The sequence below is a fragment of the Rhinolophus sinicus genome, chromosome 10 (genome assembly GCF_057876585.1).
Source record: "Rhinolophus sinicus isolate RSI-liver-muscle chromosome 10, RSI-T2T, whole genome shotgun sequence".
In the NCBI taxonomy this organism is placed as follows: domain Eukaryota; kingdom Metazoa; phylum Chordata; class Mammalia; order Chiroptera; family Rhinolophidae; genus Rhinolophus; species Rhinolophus sinicus.
In genome coordinates this window covers 17485206-17508034 of record NC_142510.1, presented here as the reverse complement: position 1 = coordinate 17508034, position 22829 = coordinate 17485206, and the positions used below count along the sequence as shown (strand labels likewise).

Here is a 22829-nt window from a genome sequence, read left to right as displayed (position 1 = left end):
GTTCCGTCATCTGTAGTCATTCTTGTGAAACACAGGTTGGCTAAGCTTTGTACTGTGGTTATTTGTGTCTACCTCCCACTCTCCCGTGAGTTCCTTGAGGGCAGGGCCATGTATGACAGGTTGCTGAATTTCTAGAGCCCTGAAATGGATACTGAACCCCATTTTTCATTGGTTGGTTGACTTGGGAAGAAGACCAAAAGGAGGCACATTTTCAACAGCAGTCTGAGGGCCTGGTGATGAGAAAGAGCTGGTGGAGGTGAGTACCAGCTACTGGAAGCCCATAGGCGAGATTAGCAGGGGAAGGACGTGATGAAGAAACACAGAACACTGCTTCACCGCTTAGAGGAAGGTAAGAGATTCCACTCCTTATTTGGGACTATGGGAAGTGATGTCGACCTACACCTCTTCCCCTAGCTCTGCCTGAGCCCCACTTCCCAAATTTCCAATTAGAGAAACTAGATGAGGTCACAGAATCTTGTGTCTTAGAATCATCGGGCCTACGCACCCTTGATGCTGGCAGGAATCCCGCAGCAGTCTGGTGCTCTACTGCTTATTGCTAAAAGGGTCTCTTAAGGTCACCTTTACATCTAACTTTGTGTGATTGTGGGGACAGAGCCCCAGAGAGTAGTTTACAGGCTCTCGGCCTCACGTGGAAGGGTGCTGGCTCGGGTGGTGGATGGCCGTCGGCTGTGGCTGATTGGCCGTGGGCTGTGGCCGGTTAGCCGATTGGCCGCTGGTATAACTGCTGCGGCTACGAAGGATTGCCGAGGAGCCGAGCAGAGCCGAGGAGAGCGGAAGATGAGAGCCGAAGAGAGCGGAAGAGAGTGAGGAGAGTGAAGGAGAGTCGTCGGTCGGTTGGTTGGCGGAAAGGCGGACGGCAGGTCGTGCATCCGGTGAACCCAGCCTCCAGTGAGACCATAGTGGTGTGACTCCCCTACCTATGGCTCTGCGGGTGTTCCTTTTCGGCCTCACCATATCCTGCGTTCTTGTGTGGGGAGCAGGAGCAGAGACCCCACAGGCCGCCCCGCCTGAAAAATGGCGCGGCGAGAAGGCCTCCGTGCACGACAAATGGCGCAGTGAGCAGGGTCTCCCGCAGGACAGTGATCATCAGTGACTTTTCTTTCTTTTTTTTCTCATCTATAAAACCAGGGGTTGGACTACTTCGGTGATATTCTTTGGTTCTAGGGTAATTTGGGAAATCACCAACGCTTGGGATACTGCCAGTCAATAATTCATGAAATCCTCGTAGGTGGGTGTTATATTTATCTTCAGTTTCTAAAGCAATCTAAGGGCAACAGCAATAAGTATGACCTGAGGTTGGCAGCCTTAGTGCCGGTCACAAACCTTCTCGTCTGAACAAAAAACAAACAAAACAAAAACCAAAAAAAGGTAACCAGGCGGCCATGTTTGTTTCTGGCAAGTGAGGGCCGCAAGAGGAGCAGAAGCCGCTGACAGCCATGATTAGTGCTGGTTCCATACAGGCCCTGCTTTGGGCGCTGCTAACCTGACGTCAGGCCTCTCGCCGATCCCACCCACTCCAGCTTAAAACCGGCGCTTCCCGGGTTCTGTCGGCCTCTCTCGGTTCCTACACCCCGAAGCTGGCAAGCCCTGAAGCGAAGAAGTCAGAGAGAAGAACCGGAAGTGGTGAGGACCTGCGAGCACGTGATGGGGGAAGCCGCCGGCGCTGTCACGTGACCCGCCAACCTGTTGTTCCTTGGTGCGGAAAGCTCAGCTGCTCTTAAAGGTACAGGCTGCCGGGCCCCCTGCTTTAGAGGGGGCGGGGGCAGAGTCCGACGGGTGGGGCATGGTGGGCGTGCGCGGATGCGAGATGGAGGCCCGAGGCCCGGGTGAGCGTAATGGGTCGCAGGGCGCGCGTGAGGCAGAGAAGCCGCAGCTGGGACCCGCAGTGGGGCGTTGATCCTTCTCACTTGTCGCAGACCCTCACCCGCCCCATCGAAGCCGACTCTGAACTCTCGTTGCCTTTGGACCCCTCAGGGGACCTGACCCTGATATCATGAGCGGCTCTGCCGGCTCGCGGCAGCGGCGCCTTTCGGATTCCGAGGGTGAGTGTCCCTCACCGGAGTGACTGTGCCCCACGACCCTCCTGACGAGCTCGGGAGCTGGCTCCACCCCGGGAGAACACCCGTGGGGCCATCACGCACCTGAGTCGGCTGGGGGTCATGCCTTCTATTTCCCGCTCTCCCAGGGGAGGAGACCGCCCCGGAATCTCGGCCCCCTCTGCGGGATCGTCACGGCGCCCATTGGAAGAACGCGATGGGCTTCTGGTGAGCGGCCAAAATGGGGTGGGAAGAGGGAAGCAACTGGAAGAAAGAGAGAAGACAGAGTTGGGCTGCGAAAAGGGAGCTAAATCCACACATACCAGGGGTGCCAAAGAAATGTACACACATTTTAAGTGATGTCATCTATGCTCAAGCAGTAGTTCGCTGTCATCAGAAGGGTCTGGACGCTGATGGAAACCACTTAGAGCACCTGTTTTAATTGCAGAAATCAAACGTGACTTGTCTTCATCTTTTGTTATCGGTATATATTGAGTATGGCGATTAATACAGTTTTTTCCTTTCTTACAATGTGTATACATTTTTGGGGCGCCCTCTGTATTTACTGAACCAGTTGGTTTGCCCTGAGGCAACTGGTAAATTTCCCAAACTTCACTCATTTACTTATACCTTCACGTTTTGGCCGGATCCTCCTATTGGAGGATTTACTTCATGTTTTTGCTCCAACCAACTAAGCCTTTCGATTTGTAAATACAGGTCTTTTTTTAAAATAAAACTTTAAATCACCAGCCGATATTTTCCTAATGCACGTTTGAATAAACCCAGCACTGTGTTTTGAAAGCTCATCTACCATCTAAAATTATTCAACTACTGAGCCTTGGGAAATACTTCGAGCACTACCCTAAACGTGGAGGACTTACGTGGCAGATTGGGTTGGAAGTGGCTTCCCATGTAACTTTGGAAGAGTCACATAGTGTCTCTGAGCCTCAGTTTCTCAGCAGTGAAATGGGAAGAGCAGTAGTACCACTTCATAGGCCTATGAAAGGGACACATGAAGCCTCTGGCACTGGGCCCAGTTCCAGGTTTGGTGCTAGGACTGTGCATAGATGGTAGGCCTGGAAGGACGTTAAGATCTGTTCTTATATGTCAGTTATATCTCACAGCTGGGTGTGGGGGACGGGGGGACTCTGTCCTGCTCATTGTAGGCTCCTGGGCCTTTGCAACAACTTCTCTTACGTGGTGATGCTCAGTGCTGCTCACGACATCCTCCGCCACCAGAGAGCACCCGGGAACCAGAGCCTCGTAAGTGACCCTCTGCACCATCATCACCACCGGGTTTAGTCCCTGGGGTAAGATGAGGGACTCACCCTTGGCCAGACGCCCTCTTGAAAAACTCATGGATTGAATGGGGTGGCCAAGGACGTAAGAGGGCTGAAGTTCCCAATCTCCCAGATCTCAGGAAGGGTCTTGAAGACTCAGTTGGTGCCAAGTGTACAAACTCAGATGCTGGCTGGATGGCACCAGTGCCTCCGGGAGGGTTTCTTAACCCCCACACTGTGCCATTGGGGCTGGATAATTCTTTGTTGTAGGCTGTCCTGTGCCTTGTTGGATGTTTAGTAACATCCTTGATCTCTATCCACTAGATGCCAGTAGCAGTCCCTGCCCTCCAGTTGTGACAATCCTGAGTGTCTCAGACCTTGTGAGCTGTTCCCTGAGGGGTATCATCACCTCCCGCTAAGAACCCCTTGTCTGTGAGGAACTGGAGGGTGCATGCCCTGGGCCAGCAGCGGCCATCTGGGAAATCCAACAGGGAATTTGGTCCAAGATCAGATTTTCTGGAAACCCAAATTTTTAAATGAAAGATTTCTAAATGTGTTACCCAGATAAAGTCCATTTACAGGGCCATCTTTAGCCTGTGAGTCGTTGGTTTGACGTTTCTATGGAAACCTTCCCCTCCCTATTGTGCACATAGAGAAACTGAAGTACTGACCCAAGGCCATCCGTCAATTAGAGCAGAGCTGGGACTGGGGCCATGCCCTGCTTGTCTACCCTCTTGCCTCCCTGGATGAAAGACTTTCTTCTCTCCCATCAGGTGGACCCAGACCCACTGCCCACCCCCCATAGTAACTCATCTCGATTTGACTGCAACTCCGTCTCCACAGCTGTGAGTCTTCCCCTGAGCCCCTCCCCACCCCATCAGCACTCAGCTGGGACTGTCCTGATTATAATAATTAAGGCCGCCCTTTACTGAGCCCTTCCTGTGGGTGGCATATATTGGCTCATTTAATTCACACACCAGTACTGTGAGCTAGGTACTACAGTCGTCCCCATTTTCCAGATGAGGAAACTGATGCTCAGAGAATGTGAATGCCTTGACATACAGCTAAAGAGCAGCAGAGCTGGGACTTAAGCCCAGATCTGACTTCAGAGCCTGCCTCTGTGGCCGGTCTGATAGGCTGGTTTATAGTTTTCCTTGGCCTCTGTGTTCAGACGTTTGTCCCAGGAAGGTCTGGGCTCTCACTCTGTTCTCCTTTCCCAGGCGGTGCTCCTGGCAGACATCCTCCCCACGCTTATCATCAAATTACTGGCTCCCCTTGGACTTCATCTGCTGCCCTACAGGTCTGGGTGGGCGTGGTGGGAGGAAAGGCCGGTGGGATCTGAGAGTGGGGGGGGCCAGGAGGACAGAGGAGGTGGGGGCAGGGCTGGGAGCTGAGAGCGGAAAGTGACCTTCCCCTTCTCCCTGCTCTTCCTTCAGCCCCCGGGTTCTCATCAGTGGGGGTTGTGCGGCTGGAAGCTTCATCCTGGTTGCCTTTTCTCACTCGGTGGTGACGAGCCTGTGTGGTGAGCATGAGGTTTTGTGTCAGGTGGGGGGGCTCGGAGGACCCACAACAGAGCATATGTGGGGGTCGTCTCCTCATCTCCCTGGAGGAAAGGGGTTCTTTTTGTAAGCCTCAGAAGCTTCTAGGACTGCACAAGTAGGAAATGGGAGATGAGGTCAATTTGGGTAGGTAGTGGATGAGCTGGGGGGAAATGGATGGGTTAGGTGGAGACTGAGATGGGCAGAGGAACCAAGACTTCGTGACGGGGGTGGAGGAGGCGTCCAGGTTGAGTTCTGGCTTCTGGTCTGATGAGTTGGCGGATGGAGGTACCTCTCCCTGTGAGAGGACCTGTGGGGGTGGGGTTGGTTCTGCTGCAGATCTGGAGCCCCGCCCGTCCGTCTAAGCATCTATTTCCAGCCCCTCTGAGCTGAGCTAATGCAGAAGAGACTGTGGCCAGATGCCTGAGGGGATCGGGACTGCCGGGGAAAGGCTGGGGATGCCACTGTCCTGCTTGTCCTCCCCCAGGCGTGGTCTTGGCCAGCGTCTCCTCGGGACTGGGGGAGGTCACCTTCCTCTCACTGACCGCCTTCTATCCCAGGTAAGCCAGCAACACGGGGAGTCGGGAGAGGAGTCCCCCTGCTGGCTTCGGGCCTTCTTAGAGACTGTGTTGTCCTTCTCAGGGCTGTGATCTCCTGGTGGTCCTCAGGGACGGGCGGAGCGGGGCTGCTGGGAGCGCTGTCATACCTGGGCCTCACGCAGGCTGGCCTCTCCCCGCAGCACACCCTGCTGTCCATGCTGGGCATCCCCGCCCTGCTCCTGGCCAGGTGAGCTGCCCTGGGCGGGAGGAAGAGGGATTCCAGGAGGGAGAACTAGATCAGGATCCCGGTCTTCAGATTCCCGACAGCCTTGTATGAGGGATGGACTCTTGGTACAGCCTGGACTCTGAGAGGCCTGGGTTTGAGTCTGTAGCTGCCACTTGTTAGCTCTGTGGTGTGGGACACGTTGCATTACCCCTCTTACCCTCTGTTTTCCCATATCTCAAATGATGGTCTTTCCCCTTATGAGGGGATAGGTGTGACGCAGTGCAGTTCCCGAGGTGATTGGAGGGGTCGGGGGTGGACTTTATCGATTTTATGTATCTTAGGAAAAGGTTTTAACTAGCCCTTCACACCTCTGGCTTCACACATTTTTGCTCAGAACAAAGCCACATAGAAAAAGGGAATCAACACAGGAAAACATTGAGTAAAAAAATGTTATACACCAGAAGAACGTACATACGACAAATAGCATGAAGGCAAAACCTAAGTGGCTGAAATTTGGGGAGTTCTGGCCTAGCCCAGAATGCAAACCTCATAAATGGTAGCTAGAGCAATCCTTCGAATACTAGTGTCAAGAAAACAGCTGACTTGCTTGGTGTGAGCCAGGCATTAAAGAAGGGGCAGAAGCAACAAGGAGACAAATTTCAGCTCCAGAGAAGGAGGCGTTTTCCCGTTGGAGCTCTCTGGAGGCGGACGGTGCCTGAGAGAGTAGAAACGCAGGGGCTGCCCTGGGAGGGCGTGGCCTTGCCCGCCTGACAGGCTCTGTGACCTCAACTTCGTTCTGCCTACTCCTAGCTACTTCTTCTTGCTCACATCTCCTGAGCCCCAGGACCCTGGAGGGGAAGAAGAGGCAGAGAGGGCAGCTCGGCAGCCTCTGATGAGCAGTGAGGCCCCAGAAGAGTCAAAGCCAGGTGGGAGACACGTGAGGTCTTCCCTGCAGGCGGGCGGCCTCTCTCTCTCTCTCTCTCTCTCTCTCAGCTTTAGTCTTTTCCTCTCTATAGTGGACATTTGGGGGAAGTAGGTGTCTGCAGGTTACCGTAACAGCGATTGCATTCATCTATTCAAGAAATACTTGTTGAGTTCTTCCTATGTGCCAGGCATTCCAGTGTGTGGGTGGGGAGGGGGCGAGCGAGGTAAGGAAGTGAGGCAGACTCGTAACCAAATCACTGAATTCGGAACCATGCTTTTCCCATACTGGTAAGTGCTGGAAGCACCTCCAACAGGGATGTGCTAGAAAATGACACCTGGGTGGAAGTGGAGAGGAGAAGGTGGTCAGGGAAGGCCTTTTTGAGGAGGTGTCCTTGGGCTGAAGTTTGAATGACAAGGAGTCAGCCCTGCGGACACGGGGGGTGAGCAGGTCCCAGGCAGAGGGCACAGCAGATGGTGAGGGCCTGGATGGCACAAGCCTGGATGGGTGTTTAAGAAACCGGAAGAAGGGGCCAGGGCGGCAGCGGGGTGGAGATGTACGGCCGTCAAGCTATCCGGGAGCTGTGATGAGGTCTCCTCTGGCCAATCCTTTTCTGTTTTAAACCGTGGTGAAATATACATAGCATGAAGTTTGCCAGCTGAACCGTTTTTAATTGTACAGTCCAGTGCATTCACACTGTTGTGCCGGCTGGTTCTGTCCCACCAGTACCCGTCTGCTGGCCAGTGTGCCAGCCTCACCTGCCCTTCTCTCCCTGCTCCTCTGCAGATGCCAGCTCAACCCTCTCCCTTCAGGAAAGATGGACTGTGTTCAAGGTATTGAGGGTGGCCGTGGCCTAGCCCCGCCTGCAGCCCGTGCCCGCCTCCCAGCCTTACACTGTGTCTTCTGATTCCTCAGGGCCTGCTGTGCTATATCATCCCATTGGTCCTGGTCTACTTCGCTGAGTATTTTATCAATCAGGGACTTGTGAGTGAGGGCTGTGGGAAGGGGTGGGGGAATAGAGGCCGAGCCGAGGGCTCATGTGTCCCTGTCCATCTCCTCTGTCTGGTCCTGGCTGCAGTTTGAGCTCCTCTTCTTCCGGAACACGTCCCTGAGTCACGCGCAGCAGTACCGCTGGTGAGAACAGTGAGGGTGGGTAGCGGGATGCACAGTGTGCTGGGAGGGCCCCCTGATGACGGGGCCTGGCATTGGAGGGGCTGCCCCGTGAGGAGGCAGCAGAGGGGCTTACTCTGACCCCTGCCCCTGTCTCAGGTACCAGATGCTGTATCAGGCCGGTGTCTTTGTCTCCCGTTCTTCTCTTCGCTGCTGTCACATCCGCTTCACCTGGGCCCTGGCCCTGCTGCAGGTACCAAGCACCTGGCCCTCACTCCCTTCCTGCCTTGGCTCCCAGCTTCCCTCCCTCATCAGGAAGTGTTTATTGCTCACTGTCCTGTTCTCTCAGCACGGGGAACTGAAGGCGAGCAGGGCTCCTGTCCAGTGTGTCCTCGGGAGCCAGGCAAACCTGGATGGGAATCCGACTTCTGTATTCAGTAGCTGTGGGACGTAGGGCAAGTATCTGAACCAGTTTGAGCCTTGGTTTGCTCATCTGTAAATCGGGCACAGCCGATGTCCACTTCTCAGCAGAGTTGTAAGAAAGAGAGATGAGAAGAATGAAAGAACGAGATTTTGTAGCATGTTTTCATCAGAATTACTTATTTACTGACTATGTGCACAAGCCTCATGCAGAGACACAGGCTTTCAAATAACATTTGTAACACTAAGAAAATGTACAATCTTTTTTTTTTAAAGTGTGTTTTTCCAGGACCCATTAGCTCCAAGTCAAGTAGTTGTTTCCATCTAGTTGTGGAGGGCGCAGCTCATACTGGCCCATGTGGGGATCGAACCAGCAACTTTGGTCATATGAGCATCGTGCTCTAACCAACTGAGCAGACTGGCCGGCCCTACAGTTTTGTTTTTTTAATTCTGCATGGTTAATTATAGAATCAGTGACATTGTACTCAACAGATTATATATCTCAGGGCGGGTGAGCACATTCAACTGCCCATGGCAAAAGTAACCTACAGCTCTAAGAGAACAGACAGCATCCCTCCCACAGTCTAATAAGCAAAGTAGGTTTACCTAACCAGCATTCATTGTTTCTACAGCCCAAAGGTAACTGTTAAGATAAACTTTCAACCATTGTAGGAAAGTCCTTGGCCCCTTTTAATAAACTTAAATCTATGATGACGAGACCTAGACTAAGTATAGATGACACTTTAATGTTATGGCAACAGCATGTAAATATCTGCTTTCTTCTTTATTTCTTTAAGCAGTACTGCCATCCCAAAGTCCCAAATTATGTCAAAGTTCTTAGGGTTTTTCATTAGACGCTGCTGAAATGTAGCTTTCGGTTTTAGCTATCATTTTAACCAAGGCTGTTTCATAGAAATCGTGGCTTGTAACCATTTAATTCCACGACAAAGGTGTCTAGTCTAATGCTGTAGATGAAGTGTCGGCAGGGTTTGGCTGGTCCCGTTGGTATTATTGCCAGGGTGTGTGCTTTTATGCAGATCTCTGAGTTAGAAGCTCTGAGGGTCCCCAGATGGTCCTCATGTTTGTTAAGCAGGTGGTGGAAACCCTTGCACTCAGGGGCCCCCTGAGGAACTGGGGTACAGAGGGGGGACCTATACATGCCCGTGGGTGAAGTCAGAGAGGCTTCCTAAGAGAGCAGAGAAGAGGGCATCTAAGCCAGAGCTTCTCGGCCTCGGCACTGTTGGCATTGGGTGGATCATTCTTTGTCGGGGTTCGTCCTGGGCTCTGTGGGGTGTGGAGTGGCAGCCTTGGCCCTCACCCACTAGATGCCAATAGCACCCTCTGTCCCCAGCTGAGACAACCAAGAACATCTCCAGAAATTGTCAGATGTCCTGTTGGTAGCACCATCAAGTCCGGTTGAGAACCACTGGCCTGTCACTTCAGTGTGGAAAAAGGGCTGGGGAGGAGGGGTCAGCGGGGAGCCCGTTGGGAGGAGAATGAGATCACAGGTGTAAGTGACCCTGATCTAAGCTAAGCTGTGAGCTGTGATGACCAGGACATCCCAAGTGAGGGAAGGAATGACCAGAGCCATGGGGGAGGGCGAGAGACCCACAAGACCTGCAGTGCTGGGATGGGGGAGGGAGGAGGCGGGCCCCAGACGCCAGGGTCTGTGGGCCCGTGGGGTGTTGGGATTTGATCCAGCCTTCCCTCATCAGACCCGGGGCCCCTGGACAGGACGCAGCCTCCCTCCCCGCCCGCCCAGCCCTGGCCCCGGCTCAGCCCACCCCCCTCCTGACCCCGCAGTGCCTCAACCTGGCCTTCCTGCTGGCAGACGTGGTGCTCAGCTTCCTGCCCAGCATCTACTTCGTCTTCCTGATCATTCTGTACGAGGGCTTCCTGGGGGGCGCTGCCTACGTGAACACCTTCCACAACATCGCCCTGGAGGTCAGTACCAGCCAGAGCGGCTGCGGGCGGCTCCTCGGGGGTTCATGGGACCGAAGCCTCACCCCTGCCCCCACCTCCCCAGACCAGTGACCGGCACCGGGAATTTGCCATGGCGGCCGCCTGTGTCTCCGACACCTTGGGAATCTCCCTGTCAGGACTCGTGGTCCTCCCTCTGCACAACTTCCTCTGCCAACTCTCCTGACACTGGGCTTCTTGGGACACAGGATACACTGACCAGGGCCCACACTGACCAGCAGGCAGGTCAGAGCCCTGCGCACAGCCCACAGCCCACCCATGAACTCTGCCCACAGGCGTCCCGCACGGCGGGGGGCTGGGCTGTACAAAAGTGCCGAGATCCCTGGACGAGCAGCTGACCTTGGGTAGTGTCTTCTTGGCATTCTGCCCTTGGAATAAAGGCCTATTTTATCAATTGATGCCATTTCTCTCCTTGAAAAAGGTATTCTTATAAAAGGAGTACAAGCCCACTTTGGAAATATACAAGAGAGTGTAAAGAAAGCATTTCAGGAGATTTCTACCTAGTCTTTGAGTCTTGACTTATTTATTCATTCGTTCACCATGAGACAATCTATATACATTTTTCTCCAACATGTAAGTTTCCAAACATGCAGAGAAATTGAAAGAATTTGTACAGTGAGGACTCGTACGCACCGCCTGGGGTCTGCAATGACCATGTCGGAGCCGTAGCTGCTCCGTCACGGATCCCGCCCTCTGTCCATCAGTCCATCCTATTTTTGCCTTCAAAGTAGGAGGCCGGCTTGCATGCACTTCCCTCTACATGCTTCAGCATGTACATTATTAACTGGAATCCAGTATTTTTGCAATCCTTTTTAGGTACAATTTACATACAGTAGAAGGTACAAAGGGTTAACATATTTTTGAAGTAACTGAAGTGGGCTTAGTGGTTCCCATGCTTCACTGTTACCATCTCTGTCATATTTGCCGAGTCTATGCATAACACCTGTAGTTCATATTTTTCTCTTCAAGTGACTATAAATTTAGTTATTTTAAAGGGAAACAGTGTGACTATTGAAATCATGAGTTTCAAATGCTAGTTATGTGTGTTTTTCTATGACACATGAAATACGGAACTATTGGTGTTTAAAATGAACACCCAGCACCTGCCCCGAGACTACCCATCACTACCGGTGATGTTTGTGGCCCCCCACTTGGGGAAATGCTAACACAATGGGCTTTGGAGACCGAGAAACCTGACTTTTGTGTCCCAGCTCGCCATTCACTAGCTCCACGATTTTGGGCTAGTCTCTTCATCTCTCTACACCTCAGTTTCCCAATCTGTCACATGGGGATAATAATAGTACCAACACATCCTAAGGTGATTGTGGAAGTTACATGAGACCATGGGAAAGCAAAGTCAGCACTCGGTAAAAGTTAGCTTTGATCATGCTATGGTTTGAATCCTGCCTTTACCTCTTATATCATGTAGGTGGTTCTCTTTAAGTGTGTGCCAGACTTGTTAAAATACAGATTGCTGGGCTCACTTCCAGGGTCTGACTGAGGGAGTGTGGGGTGGGGACCAAGAATACACATTCCTGTCACCCAGGGCACACTGCTCTGCTGCAATTCCAGGGCCACACTTTGAGAACCACAGACCCCTACCTCACACCATATACAAAAAGTAACTCAAAATGGATCAAAGACCTAAATGTAAGAATTAAAACTATTAACTCTTAGAAGAAAATGGGGGTAATTCATGACCTTGAATTTGGTCATCGTGTCTTAGATACGTCACCAAGCAACCAAAGAAAAAAGTAGATAAATTGGACTTCACCAAAATTAAAAACGTTTGTGCATCAAATGACACCATCAAGAAAGTAAAAAGAAAACACAAAGTGGGAGAAAATATTTGAAAATCATGTATCTGATAAGGAACTTTAGCATCTATAAAGAACGTTTACAACTCAAAATACAAAAAGGCAAATAACCTAATTTAAACATGGGCAAAGGATCTGAATGGACATTTTTCTCCAAAGAAATTATACAAATGGCCAACGAGGAAATGAAAAGAGGTTCAAAATCACCCATCAGAGAACTGCAGATCAAAATCACACTGAGATACCACTCCATACCCACTAGATGGCTATCAAAAAACCAAAAAACCAAGCAAAAGGGAAAAGAGCAAGTATTGGTGAGGATGTGAAGAATTAGAGTGCTCTGGTGGAATGTAAAATGGTACAACCACGTTGGAAAACAGGTTCCTCAAAGGATTAAACAATTACCAAATGACCCCGCAATTCTCCTCCTAGGTGTTACCCAAGAGAAATAAAAACATTGGTCCACACAAAAACTTGACACAAACATTGATAGCAGCATTGTTCATAATAGCCAATAGATGGAAACAACCCAAACGTCTAACCATTGATGAATGGAGAAATAAAATGTTGTATATCCCATGCAACAGAATGATAGTCAGCCGTCAAAATGAATAAAGTGATACATGGATGAGCCTTGACAATATTATGCTAAGTGAAAGAAGCCAGTCTCAAAAGACCACACATTATATGATTTCATTCATATGAAATGCCAGGAATAGGGAAACCTATAGGCAGAAAATAGGCTGGTGGTTTCTGAGGGTTGTGGGGAGCAGGAAGTGAAAGAGGCAGGGGGTGGTAGCTACAGGTTATAGGATTGCTTTCTGAGGTGATAAAGGTGTAAAGTTAACCGTGGTGATGCTTACACGTATCTTGGATTATACTGAAAACAAATTGCATGGTAGGTGAAGTGTATCTCTACAATGCTATTAAAAGTAATTTGTTAAAAGTAATTTTTAAAATAATCTAGATTGAATATGTTTTTGCTCACTTGGCAAAGACTTTGAAATTATACCCAGGGCCGAGGAGGGGGTTGTGAAACACAACTGGCATATTGTCGCGTCCAGCGCAACACGGCAGTGAGGGTGTGAGAAGGGGTGGCTTGGGTTAAGTTTTTAAGAAAGAAACAAACAGAGACTTAATGTAGTTAAATCTCTCAGAAGGACAGGGGTCTCTCAATCTCAGAGAAGTGGAGCCCAGAATAAGGCCAACTGGAGGTTTTTATTGATAGGTATACAAATACAAGAAAGTAACATTGTTTCTTACACGGTCTGTGAGACTCATACATCATAGCAGAAAAATGTTTATTCCAATCACCCTTTGTCTGTCAACAGCCGAAGCACAAGGTCCCACGATGTCTTAATTAAGGTATGTTCCCTCTCAGGGTCAAGTCTCTCGTATTGTAACAGTTCCGTAACAGTTCCATTGAGATAAGTGGAGAGAACTGACCTTTATTGTCCTCATGACTTCTCTCACAAACAGGTGCCAGGGAAAAGCCAGAGCCAGCAATGGCTTTTCCCAGGCAGGGGGAAGGGGAGGCAAGGCCCCTTCCCATATTTTTCTAAGGGCAGCTCATTGGGGGTTCCCACTTGGTTCCGCCTGGCTTAGGTTGTATCTCCCGTGAGATATCTTACCCGTCTTTGGCTGCAAACCATCTTTTGGGGACCAGACAGAGAGACATAAGGTGTAAACACAAGGATGGAACAGAGTCCCAGAAAGGCACAGTCTCACAGACTCTTCTTTCCTTAAGGAAAGACACGGGGGGACAGCTGGCTAGGCTGTTGTGTGACTACAGCATATAAACTGGTAAAACAAAAAACCTTTCCGAAACTATGTGGTGATCTATGAATAATCTGAAAAAAATGCTCATCCCTACAAATTTCACTTCTGAGAATCTAGCTGTGGGGACAGAGTCCCAGAGAGCAAGTTCCAGGCTCTCGGCCTCACGTGGAAAGGTGCTGGCTCAGGTAGTAGATGGTCATCAGCTGTGACTAGTTGGCCATCAGCTGTAACCAGTTAGCCATTGGCCACTGATATAACTGCCGTGGCTGAGCTAGCAAGTGCGGATTGCAGTTAGCAAGTGAGGGTGGTTGGCAGAGAAGAGGACCTTGGATTGCGGATCATGTGGCTCCTGCTTCCTGTGTGTCCAACCCAGCCGCCATAGAGAATATAGTGGTCTGACTACTCTATCTATGGCTCCACGGGTGTTCCTTTTTGGCCTCACCATGTCCTGCGTTCTTATATGGGGAGCGGGACCAGAGACCCCGCATGACACCCTGCATGACAGTAGCCTAAAGAAATACTCATATATAGAAAATACATCCTGCACAAAGTGCTAACCTTGTAAAGGCCTGCTTGCAAAAATGGCCATTGGCTAGAGTTGAGTAACATTGATTTCAGGAGGTTTCCCACCATTAACTGGTAAGAGTGGCTCGCACTGCCTACACAGTTTGTGCAGACAATATGGTTTATGCTGAACAACTGCTTTCCTTCTGAGGTCTGGAATTTTGGTGCTTGCTAAGCACATTGCCTATGTGACCCACTCCAGTAAGAATCGTGGCTCTGCGTCTCTAGTGAGTTTCCCTACTTGGCAATATTTCACAAGTGTTGTCCCAACTCATTGCTGGGGGAATTAAGTACATCCTGTGTGACCCCACCGGGGGAGGTCCCGTGGAAGGTTGTACCTGGTTTCCCCCGGACTTGACCCCATGTGCCTTCCTTTCCCTTCACTTATTTTCCTTGGCTTCCTTCCACTGTAATAAGTCGTAACTATGAATAGGTCTCTGCTGAATTCTGTGAGGCTTCCTAGCAAATCATAGAGACAGGTGTGGTCTTAGGGACCCCCAACACAGCGTCCAGCTCCATTCTTTTGCATGTGGATATCTGTTTGTCCTAGCACCATTTGTTGAAAAGACTGTTCCCTATTGATTCTTTCTGGTACCTTGTTGAAAATCAGTTGACTGTAAATGTGGGGGCTTATTTCTAGACTCTCAGCTTGATTCTATTGATTGACATGTTTACTCTTATGCCAGTAAAACACTGTCTTGATGACTGTAGGTTTGTAATGAGTTTTTTAAACTGGGAAGTGTGAATCCTCCAACGTTGTTCTTCTTTTTCAAGATTGATTTATGAATTTTAAGATGAGTCAATTGCTGCAAAGAAGCCGGCTGTGAGTTCATTGGGGAATTGCATTGAATCTGTAAGTCAATTTTCAGAGTGTTGCTATCGTAAAAACATTAACTCTTCTGATTCATGAATATGGGATGTCTTCCTACTTATTTAGGTCTTCTTTATTTTCTTTCATCAATTTTGCCCTTATTTATGAAATCTATTCCTAAGTGTTTTATCCCTCTTGGTGCTTTTGTAAATGGAATTGTTTTCTTAATTTCATTTTTGGTTTGTTCATTACAGGTGTATAAAAATATAATTGATTTTTTTTTTTGTCTGCTGAACTTATTAGTTCAAATAGTTTTTTGTAGAATCCTTTGGATTGTCTATTTACAAGATGGTGTCCTCTGCAAACCTTTCTAGTCTGGATGTCTTTTATTGCACTTTATTGCCTAATTGCCCTGTCTAGAACCTCTGGTACAACATTGAATAGAAGCGGCGAGAGTGGACGTTCTTGTCTTTTTTCTGGGGAAAAGCTTTCAGTCTTTCGTCATTAAGTATGATGTTAGCTGTGGGGTTTTTGTAGATGCCCTTTATCATAATGAGGAACTTCCCTTCTATTCCAGGTTTGTTAAATGTTTTCATCATGGAGGGATTTTGGATGTTGTCAGATGTTGTGAGTTGTTGTTTTTTTTTCATCTATTGATATAATCATGTGTTTTTTGTTCTTTATTCTATTGATATGGTGCATTATATTAATTTATTTTCATATGTTAAACTGACTTTGCACTCCTAATAAATCCACTTGGTCCTAGTCTATGTATTAGATTTCCTAGGACTTTGCTGAGGATTTTTGTGTCTATATTCATAAGAGATATTGGTCTGTAGTTTTCTTGTGTCATTTTTGGCTGGTTTTGGTATCAGGGTAACACAGACCTCATTGAACAAGTTGGGAAGTGTGCCCTGTTCTATTTTTTTGGAAGAGTTTGTGAAGAACTGGTGTAAATGCTTCTATAACTATTTGTAGAATTAACCAGTGAAACCATCTGGATCAGGCCTTTTCGTTGTGGGTAGTTTTGCTACGGTGGTGTTTTGTTGTTTGTTTGTTTGTTTGTTTGTTTTAAGGAGGGCACAGCTCACAATGGCCCATGCAGGGATCGAACCAGCAACCTTGGTGTTATTAGCACTATGCTCTAACCAACTGAGCTAACCGGCCATCCCCTACAGGAGGTTTTTAAGTACTTGAAATATGTCTCGTATGCCTGAGAAATGGAGCTTCTAATTTTATTTGGTATTAATTAGTTCAGTTAAATATAATAAGCCACATTGTGGCAATGGTTTACTGGATTGGACAGAACAGGTCTTGAAGCGTGGTTCTCAGTGGAGTGGTACTGCCCCCCTATGGTCATTTTGGGAGTTCGTGGGTGTTTTGAATCTCACAGTGAATGGAGGCAGTGAGTGCCCTTAGAGGGGTGAGGGCCAAGCCATCCTGCCATGTGCAATCTGGTCCTATATGAAGAGTAATTGTCTTGTGCCTGAGTGTCTTTTTGGTGTCCACACAGACATCTAGTGTGGGCCATCAATACGGGCCAAGAATCGAACTTCATTTTATGTATGAGCCCAAAGTATAGCTTGGAATTTTCCAGGAATTCAGCTACCAGGTACACGGAAGGAAGACTGTATTTGATTTGTTTGTATCTTTACCAAGAGCTGTTCATGATATGTGGAAAATCCCGCACTAACACAGCAGTCGTAGCAAACCCCACTGTTTTTGGCTGCATTGTAGCTGCCTCTTTCACTGTGATTGTAAGTATACAGTAGTCCCCCCTTATTCCCAGGGGATGCGTTCCAAGACCCCCACGGCTGCCTGAAACTGTGGACTGTACTAAACCTTATATATATTATGTTTTTTCCTATACACACATACCTGTGATACAGTTTAATTTCTAAATTAGGCATAGTCAGAGATTAGCAACAATAACTAATAATAAAATAGATCAGTTATAACAATATACTGTAATAAAAGTTATGTGAATGTGGTTTCTCGCTCTCAAAATATCTTATTGTACTGTACTCACTTTTGCCTTTAAAGGAAGCACTTCATGGCTTCTCTTTGGCATATCTGAACTGCCGGCATCACTACTCTTGTGCTTTGGGACTATTATTAAGTAAAATAAGGGTCACAAACACAAGCACTGCAATACTGCAACAGCCGATCTGATAACGGACAACAACTAAGTGACTAACGGGCAGGTAGTATATACAGAGTGGATACACTGGACAAATGAAGGATTCAAGTCTTGACGGAACAGAGTGGGATGGCGTGAGATTTCATCATGCTACTCCGAATGGCGCGCAATTTAAAACGTATGAATTGCTTATTTCTGGAATTTTCCATGTAATATTTTCAGACCAGGGTGGATCACGAAAAGAGAAACCATGGATAAGATGAGACTACTGTATATAAAAATGCCAAGTATACATAGACATGCTTATTTCAAAATGCCAAATGTGAAGAAAAAAGTTCACCATTTGTTCGTATTATGATTGTCTTCTCATAAATCCAAACTATGTCATTACGAGTAGGCGCAAATCTCTGACTTCTTTTCATGCCTCAGCGTTTACATACTTAAATACATGTTTTGAATAAAAAACATTTTCCTTTTTCTCCTTTATAAATACACTTAGAACATGGCAGTATTTACTGAAGCTGACGAAGCACTCACTGTATGGCCCAGCTATCCCACCAAGAGGATAAGTATTTGTGTCCACAAAAAGACTTGTAAAAAAAGGTTGATAAAAGTTTTATTTATAATAGCCCCAGACTGGAAACAACTGAGATCAACGGGAATTAATACATCGTGGCATAGTTATAAAATGGAAGGCTACTCAACAATCAAAAAAGAAGGAACTACTGGTACGTGTAACATGGACGAATCTCAACAGGCTTCTGAAAGAAAAGACACACCTTATCATTCTGTTTATATGAAGCTCAAGAGCAAGCAAAACTAATAGATGATGGTAGAAGTCAAAACAGTGCACTTAGCTGTATGTCTGTTGTCTTTCAATAATGATGATGATGATAATAAAAGAACATATTATTGAAAACATCCTATGTGAAATACACTGAGGGCGTATACTAAGACATAGCAGAAGATGCTATCCCTGTCTTCAAGGAGCTCAGAGCTATTTGGGAAAATAAAACACACACAAAATAAAATAAAAATAGTGTGTGTCAGAGGTTATAAGACCTGTGAATTTTATAAAGTGTTTCAAGATATTTGTTTCATAAATGAGGTATTGGGTCTGCCAAAGCTGAGGCCTCAGTGGCTGGAGTTAGTGAATTTAGTCCCAGAGAGGAGTCCTAATACCACCCCATTCTCTTCTCCACACTCCATTCTCCATCGCCTCTCACAATTACGATGTGTCCCGCTCTGGTCAATTTCAGGACCTCACTCTGTCACCAGGTTAGTCATTACCTGCCCTTTCAGAGTCTTGGTTTTCTCATCTGTAAAATGAGGTTAGTAATAGCTGCTTCTCCTGCCTACCCCAAGTTTGTTGTGAGTTTCGAATACCTTTATGTGTTTGTAATTGTTATTCCAATGCCAGTAACGACTTGCACTTTTTTGCTTGTTGGTTGCACTATTACAGGAACTCAGAGAGAAGCGATCTCCTAAAGGAAATGTGACACTCACATGAACCAGAGACAGCCCTTCAGGGTGTGCTTCCTGCTCTGGGACAATGAAGAACCCCATCAAAATCTAGGCATGAACTAATGTCACCCATTAAAAACACCCATGTCCTGCTTGGCTCCAGTCACAGAGCCTAGTTATACTCGTAAAGAAAGACATTCTCAGGTTTTCTTTACTCTGCTGCCCTCAATCCCATCCATCCTACTCATGAGACCAAATGGTGTCAACTCAAAAGTTGTTAGGATCTGGCCCGAAAACAGCAAAACTCAGTCATTTAGGCCACTGTAAAATAATGTTTGGGTTGGAACAGAGGCTAGCATGTAACTTTGGGTAAGTCACTTGTTAGGATGTCAACATCCTCTTCTTTAAAGTCAGGACAATGATACCTGCCTTGCAGGTATTTAAAAGAAGAATTCCTCAGTAGGAGTCCGAGGAAATGCGTTTTGTGGTTCATGATATGATGGTACAATAATCTTGACCAGTGGTACAAGAAAGAGATAGATCCAAATGCATTAGAGAATGAGCTACAAGATACATGAATAACGAAATAGGATGCAGAAGAGCATAGAGGGGAGGCCGGTTAGCTCAGTTGGTTAGAGTGCAATGCTCGTAACACCAGGGTTGCCGGTTCGATTCCCGCATGGGACAGTGTGAGCTGCGCCCTCCACAACTAGATTGAAACAACTACTTGACTTGGAGGTGATGGGTCCTGGAAAAACACACTTAAAATAAATAAAAGATTTTTTTTTTTTAAAAGCATATAAAGTAAAGTATGCTATGATTTGTGTAAATATAGACAGATATAGATAGATATCTATATATAGATATTGATAAATCTATCGATTTGTCTCCATATATAGATATAGATATGTAAAAAGATATAGATACATGTGTATATGTATAATGTATAGATAAGGATACATATATATAGATATATAGATCAGATAGCCAATATATCTGATTTTGGATATCTATACACAGTAGTCCCTCCTTATCAGCAGTTTCAGTTACCCATGGTCAGCTGTGGTCCGAAAATATTAAATGGGAAATTCTAGAAACATAATTCGTAAGTTTTAAATTGTGCCCTGTTCTGAGTAGCATGGTGAAATCTCACGCTGTCTTGCTCTATCCCACCCAGGACATATCTACGCTGTATACACTACCCACCCATTAGTCACTTAGTAGCCAACTAGGCTGTCAGATCATGTGTCACAATGTCATACTACTTGTGTTCAAGTAAACTTATAGTAGCCTGATTCTGTGTCACAAGGCCTGCGTCATTCACCTCGCTCCATCTCATCACAAGAGTGGTGAGTACAGGACAATAAGATATTTTGAGAGAGAGAGATGACAGTCACAGAACTTTTATTACAGTATATTGCTATAATTCTGTGTTTCCCCGACAATAAGACCTAGCCCGACCATCAGCTCTAATGCATCTTTTGGAGCAAAAATTAATATAAGACCCAGTATTACATTATTATATTATTTTATGTTATGTTATATTATATGACCCGGTCTTATATTCTATTAAAATAAGACCTGGTCTTATATTAAGTTTTGCTCCTAAAAGACACATTAGAGCTGATGGTCCGGCTAAGTCTTATTTTCGGGGAAACACAGTTGTTTTATTTTATAATTAGTTACTGTTGTCAATCTCTTACTGTGCCTAATCTATAAATTAAACTTTATCATAGGTATCTATGCAAAGAAAAAAAATAGTATGTATAGGGTTCAGTACTATTGATTTCAGGCATCTAGTGGAGGTCTTGAAATGTATTCCCTCATGGATAAGGGGGTACTACTGTTTATGTTGTTACCTATATAATCCTTACACATACACACATATAACTATATCGTTTTATGTACCTATATCTATGTATAGAGACATTTGGACGATTACACTGTAAACCGATAATCATTTCCCTCTGGGGACAGAAGCTGAGAAACTGGAGCTCAGGCATCGGAAGGAGATTGTTTTCCCTGTATATTCTTTTGTATCATTTACATTTTGTAATCATGCACATGTATTATTTTTAAAACAAAGAGAGACTATCATGTGAAAGGATCTGGCACATGCTAGGTGCTTTACAGATATTTGTGGATCTACAGGGAACCTTGTTCATTAAGACCTCCATTTACCTAGGATGTCCCAAGAGTATTTTTATTTTTTCATTTTAAAAAAAAAAGAGCCATAGCAAACATGGTATCGTATTAACTTTTGACAATCCTAGGTGGGTTATGAGTACATAGATGTTCATTAGAATAGCTTTTATTTTTGTCTCTATGTTTGAAATATTTCATGAGAAAAAATGAAATTTAAGAAACCTGCTGGGGAGTGACTGCAGGGGGAATACCAGAAGGGAGTTTGGTTGGGGGCTCTGGTCATGTTGTTCCTTGATGTGGGCGCTGGTTACACAGGTGTGCTGGCTTTGTGACAACTCATCAAGCCGTGTACTTATGATCTGTCACTTGTCCAAATCTATGTCACACTCGGTAAAAAAAAAGTTTACGAAAAAAGCCCCCTCTCTGTTAAATTGAAAATTTTCATAATGACTTTAGTAAAGGATTAGTAAAAAAAAAAACCCCAAAATGAAGAATTTGATATGATTTTTCCTTTGCAAATGATGGGGGTCTTGAGAGTAACAGGAAACCACTCTAAAATCAGTAGCTTTACTTTAGCGTGAATTTGCATTTCTTCATCTTCAGTGATGCTGGTCTTTGTCTTACTCAACCTGCACTGCCCTTTCCCTGAGGCTCCCTTGGCAATTTCAGGGCATTCCATTTCTGTTCTGGGAAGTGAAGAGGTTGCCGTCAGAATCAACTGGATCTATAGGGAGAGAAAGGGAGGGAGGAAAGGAGACAGAGAGACAGACAGAGGAGAAGCAGGGAGGGAGACAGGGGACAAGGGAGTCACACCAGGAGGTGTGGAGAGGTCCTGCCACATTCTCACCCCATAATACCAGCCACTGACCACGCCCTGAGCTTTCCTCTCCCCAGATTTCGTTCATATTGTTTTCTCTACCTAAAGTGGCCTTCTTTCCCCTCAATCTGCCCATTCACACTTTTCCTTTAGGGGCACATTGTGCCTCCAAGGCTAAAACACAGGCCCAGACACGCAGCAAATGCTGAATAAATGAAACCCCCTTTACAAATGTAAACCAGTTCCTGCGTTGCTAAAACCCCTGCGGATGGTTTCTTCAATTCACGTGGATTCAAAGTCACAGGGCTACAAGGACCTGCGGGGCGATGTACAATTGTCAGCGTCTGTACTGTTAACGCCTTGCTCACTGTGTTGATAGCACACTGGCCTTCTCTTTATTCCTAGAACCGGGCCCTGCTCATTTCTGCACGAGGCCCTGTTTCGCACTCACGGCTCCCCTTCCCTAGGATTTGGGAATGTTCTTAGCTAGATGACTTTCTGCACGGCTCCCTCCTTCCTGGCCTTTGGAGCTCAGCTCAGATGCCACCTCTTCAAAGAGGCCTTGACTTTCCTATCCAAAATCCTCTTCCTGTCTAACCAGTCGCTTTAACGTGTTCATGACGCGTATTACTACCTGAAATTATCTGTTTGTTTACTTGCTCATTACGCCACTCCACTCTGTGAATTCCTTGTCAATTTATGGATCTTTCCTCTTTTGTTCACTGCTGCATCCAGTGCCTAGACACTGCTGCTGGTTCATAATAAATGCTCAGTACACAAGTTATTTGTGGAATAATGAGTGCATACTAATTATGTATACAGACTTATTTTGTACAAGGCGCTGTCCTAAATGCTTCACATATACTAAGTCATTTAATTCTCATAACACCCTTTGAAGTCGGTGCTATTGTCATTTTACAGCTTGGGGAGACGGAAGCACTCAGAGAGGTTAGGACATTTGCCTAAATTCACACGTACAGTTAGGGAGCTGGGATTTGAACCCAAAGTCTGACTGATGCTAAGTTCGCTCTAAGCCTAGTTTCAAAACGTAGCAGCTCATGAGCATCACGTGCGCGCTTTAAAAAAGCAAACTCTCGGCCCCGAGATTCTGATTCCGCAAATGATAGGTGAGGCTGGGCGTCTGTGAGAAATAAAAAACGACGACGATGCGCCGTGGGATCTGGGAATCTTGCGGCGCTGCCCTTCCCCGTAAGCTTCCA

General features: G+C 46.7%; 1 protein-coding gene across 4 annotated transcripts; it reads left to right on the top strand.

Moving 5' to 3' along the window:
* Nucleotides 1-193: 193 nt before the first annotated feature.
* On the top strand, nt 194-10470 carry CLN3 (CLN3 lysosomal/endosomal transmembrane protein, battenin). Of its 4 annotated transcripts, XM_088801417.1 has the most exons (17): nt 194-349; nt 1542-1744; nt 1938-2063; nt 2207-2285; nt 3224-3320; nt 4111-4182; nt 4558-4637; nt 4774-4859; nt 5363-5435; nt 5518-5661; nt 6451-6566; nt 7349-7395; nt 7478-7546; nt 7641-7696; nt 7832-7925; nt 9896-10036; nt 10119-10470. In XM_088801417.1, exons 3-17 carry the CDS (start codon nt 2015-2017, stop codon nt 10236-10238), a joined length of 1323 nt encoding a protein of 440 aa, XP_088657543.1. In that variant the 5' UTR covers nt 194-349; nt 1542-1744; nt 1938-2014; the 3' UTR covers nt 10239-10470. The 4 variants fall into 4 exon arrangements, with proteins under 4 accessions (XP_088657543.1, XP_019610295.3, XP_088657544.1 ...); XM_019754736.3 differs by lacking the exons at nt 194-349; nt 10119-10470 and adding an exon at nt 8022-8127 and having other exon boundaries at nt 1407-1744; nt 9896-10035; XM_088801418.1 differs by lacking the exon at nt 194-349 and having other exon boundaries at nt 1526-1744; nt 1996-2063.
* Nucleotides 10471-22829: the final 12359 nt, after the last annotated feature.